Source organism: Dichomitus squalens (genome assembly GCF_000275845.1).
Source record: "Dichomitus squalens LYAD-421 SS1 unplaced genomic scaffold DICSQscaffold_34, whole genome shotgun sequence".
In the NCBI taxonomy this organism is placed as follows: domain Eukaryota; kingdom Fungi; phylum Basidiomycota; class Agaricomycetes; order Polyporales; family Polyporaceae; genus Dichomitus; species Dichomitus squalens.
The window spans coordinates 141001-144620 of NW_006766916.1; the positions used below are offsets into that span (position 1 = coordinate 141001).

At 53.8% G+C, this 3620-nt stretch overlaps 2 protein-coding genes across 2 annotated transcripts in view; both read right to left on the reverse strand.

The window, feature by feature from the left end:
• Window positions 1-725: 725 nt before the first annotated feature.
• Window positions 726-887, reverse strand: DICSQDRAFT_25405 (uncharacterized protein; the record flags this gene model as incomplete). Its single annotated transcript, XM_007368288.1, has 1 exon — window positions 726-887. A coding segment is annotated over one exon (162 nt), but the record flags the coding sequence as incomplete, so codon positions are not given.
• Window positions 888-1102: 215 nt separating this feature from the next.
• DICSQDRAFT_148808 (uncharacterized protein) overlaps window positions 1103-3620 on the reverse strand; it is a gene marked incomplete at both ends in the record, with an annotated part of 3817 nt that continues 1299 nt past the window's right edge. Inside the window, 3 exons of the mRNA XM_007368289.1 lie at window positions 1103-1327; window positions 1351-2124; window positions 2170-2988. Of these exons, the coding sequence (XP_007368351.1) occupies window positions 1103-1327; window positions 1351-2124; window positions 2170-2988 (1818 nt within the window). The remainder of the gene's footprint in view (window positions 1328-1350; window positions 2125-2169; window positions 2989-3620) is intronic.

Below are 3620 nucleotides of genomic sequence, written 5' to 3' on the forward strand. Positions count from 1 at the left end.
GAGGGATATAGGGATACAGGAGGTAACGAAGAGGAGAACAGAAGTGGGGAGCCTCTACCGACTACAGGCCTCCTTATATACTATGGGGTACCGACCGTATTAGGAAGGGAAAGGTAACCGACCAAAGTGGGGAGGTATGAGGAGACTGTAAAGGAACGCGTCTGGTCGAGGCTGGGCCCAGTATAGTACAAGACCTAGGTCAGGGTCCTGTGATATAACCGAAAAGGGATAGAGACGGGACAGGGTCCTGAGTCTAGGTCAGGGTCGGGCAATATAACCGAAAAGGGAAAGGGGCGCGACAAGGGTCGGGGTCTGGGTCAGGGTAAAGTAATGTAACCGAAAAGGGAAACGGTCAGGGTCGGACTCAGGGTCCGGTCATATAGACGAAGGGGGAGATATTGAGGGAGAGGACCGGGGCTAGGAACATAGTCGTCAGGGGGCGGAACGGGGGATGATAGTGTACAGGCGGACAACGAGGGAACGGGAAGGTAAGCATAGGTCGCCGGGGACGGGAAGGGGAGTGGAGTGTACACGAGGGCGACGAGAAGGAGTAGTCCAATAACGAAAAGATAGGGGGTGGGGCGTACCAACGGTAACACACAGCATATCTACGTGTCCGATAAGACCCTGAATAGTACGAAATCCTCATGTCGTAAGTACGGGTTCACAGAGAACTTATTATGAGTCTCGAGAGCGGTACTCGAGACCGTTTGACGATTCATCAGCCTCCCCCAGTTTGGAATGAGATGACACGATCGTACGATATCAGTAACCGGTATGACAGTGGCATACCGGCAATGCGAACGGGTAGACGGAGCCACCACATTCATGCCGGTTATGGGGTCGACCACGTGAAAGGCTGTAAACCACTCAACGTAGGCCAAGGGATCGTGAATGCCGAGTACATTGCCATCGTAAACACTAGGCAAGCGGAAGATCGCTCGAACGCGAGCAACGCGAAGATCTGGAGATGCAAAAGTTTGTATCAGCAAAATGTTCGCTCTACAATAGCACGGACATCCAGTTGACGAGACTGATGAGCATGGACCGGATTTTGATCACCTTCGTCAGGTGCATCAACCCGTTCTGCCATGCAGAGCCTTCAAAGGCCAACTTGAATTTCAAATTCGAGCGATGTACCTTCCAAAGGCTTGCGAACATTGCCCTGCCCCGGTGCTGGCGCGCTATGGTCAGAAGCGAGGGTACGAGTCTGCGCGAGGACTGTAGACACGTTGGCAGGGATTGTCGAGAGCTGATGAGGACCGGTACTGTGACGTGGTGGTGTGGCATGGATGATGTCGATGTGTACACGGCCATCGGAGGAGACCTGGCATACAGAAGGAACCAAACCTTGAACTGTTTGTAGACAGAGATGCGGGAGTGACCATGCAGTGGAGCAGCAGCAGCCTCAAGACGACGAGGGCTGCCAACGGAGACCTTGGCAACATACTCGGTGATGCACTGCAGTAGATCAGTGGCCCCAAACTCCTGGACGACCTCGGAAATGGTCAAATTGGGGTACGCGGGCTCCTTGGCGATGCGATAGCCTTTGACAAACGCAACTTCGTCGAGACAATCGTCCTTCGGATGGGCGTCTTCCTCGGCAGTTGTCCGCGACATACCAGCTCCAGCCCCGTAATGTTCCTCTTGCAGACGCTCCTCATCTTCCTTGTCTGTGTCTTCGGAACCTATGAACGTCTCCTGGGAAACCCCCGCGGCTCCCCCACTGCCCAAAGACCTCTTGTTGTGCTGTAGCTTATTAGCATCGTACCAAGCAAGGTAGGATGAAAAGCGGTGAATAGTCTCTTGCCAGTCAAGCCAACCGGTCATCTGCTTGAGGTACGTTGATTTCTTGTTACTTGCGCCATACGCGAGTTTCGCATAGTCGATGTGGAGTCGCTCGGGGTGTTCGGTGCTATATCCGTCGGCCGTGCCCAGTTCGCGGATGGCCCGTTCGTAGTGCTCGGTTGAGTGCGCCTTGGGGAAGTTGAAATCCTTGCAGATCCCTAGTTTGACGAAGATGGCCTTGTGTTTGTGAAAGTCGGTCCATGCTTGATGAAGCGCGTCGAGGGAAAGGTCGGTGTGGGTCTCGAAGTGGGTGTAATAGATGAAGTCGAGAACCGCCTATACCGTGCGCGTAACACGTTCGTCTGCAGCGCCGGCGATGACGCCCAAGAAGACCTTTTCCATGTTCTTGTACTCTGTTCCCGTCCATTGACAGACAAGGGAGATCCCCTTCTTGAAATGGTGTAGCTCCGGATGCCTAGCCATGGCCATATACCGCTGATCTATCTCGTCAGTACCGTTTTCGATTGACTTTGTGACCCAGCTAACGAGATGATCCTTGAACAGGCCTTTGTGTAGTTGATGGAAGATATCGGGAGTAAGGGCAGTAAAGATGTTGCTGTGAGGTAAGCTGTCCCAGAATGGCTCAATCGCGCGCAATCCTTTCGATTCGAGTTCGCTGTGCTTGACCTCGCCACTTGCAGCCTGCTTTAGGATTGCAAGGACTCGATCGGGGTCCTTGTATGGGCGATAGCTCGCCTCGCCTCGCCTCTTGGGTTCGACAGTGCACTTGGGACAGGAAGACTCGCTGCACCCAGAGACAAGACACTGCTCCGGGTGGTCGGCAACGTAGGCTGCTAGGATAGGGTAGACACGACGCTGACATCCATCCGCACAGGTCATAAGGACACCTTCCCGGCCTGCAAGAATCAGTGGCTTGAGCAGAGACCGCATGCATCTGTGGAAGAGCCGATACCCTTCCAGGGAGCGGCGTTTCTCAGAGAAGCATTCGAGCTTCATAGCTGGGAGATAGCCGAGGAGGAGGGTGGCATGGGATGACGGACGTCGGCGTACGTTCTTGTCAATGTTGCCGAGGGTGAGATATACCGGCCATGCAGTCTTGTCCCCGCTCATATGAGATAGCGTCGTCTTGTCTGAGGCGACAATCAAGGGTGCAATTGTCGCGCCTGGGGGTAGCTTGGTCTAGTTCATATCATAGGTAAGTGTATTGCATTTCAGTTTGGCTCGACACTTATTTACTTGGACACCCCATGTCACAGCCAACGAGCTGTGCCACCAGATAAACAAAGACAAGCTTACTGGTGATGGGGTTGGTGCTGAGGGGCGAAGCAACTCCAAGTGACACAGCAAGAGATGTGAAGAGGTGTATTCCCTAGACTAGAAGGGGCAGTAGAAGGTAGGGCTGCTAGCTACCTACAGAGGAGATGGGGGATCGACGAGAAGATCAAGTCTGAGGTTCCCTGCCTCAGACTCCCTACTATTTATACAAATGCAATGGTGCACAGACCAGGTACCTATTTGTCCCTGCTTGGTCAGAGTCTGCTGACTCATGTCCTGCCTCCTGACCTGTCACATGATGTCCTCATGACTGATACCTGAGTCATGCTAAGTCCGGGCTCCCTCCGATGAGTAAGCGCCCCTGCTGACGCGTGAGTCACCTGCCAGTGAGTGAGAATGGGCGCTCCCGGACCCCACAAGGTCCTGGGTTCGATCCTGGCTCCTCCACTTTCCGATACGAGTTGCTCGTGGTAAAGGTGGGCGTCTGTCCTGGTTCACATGACCCCTAGGTCATGTGGCACGAGAAAACTGTGACA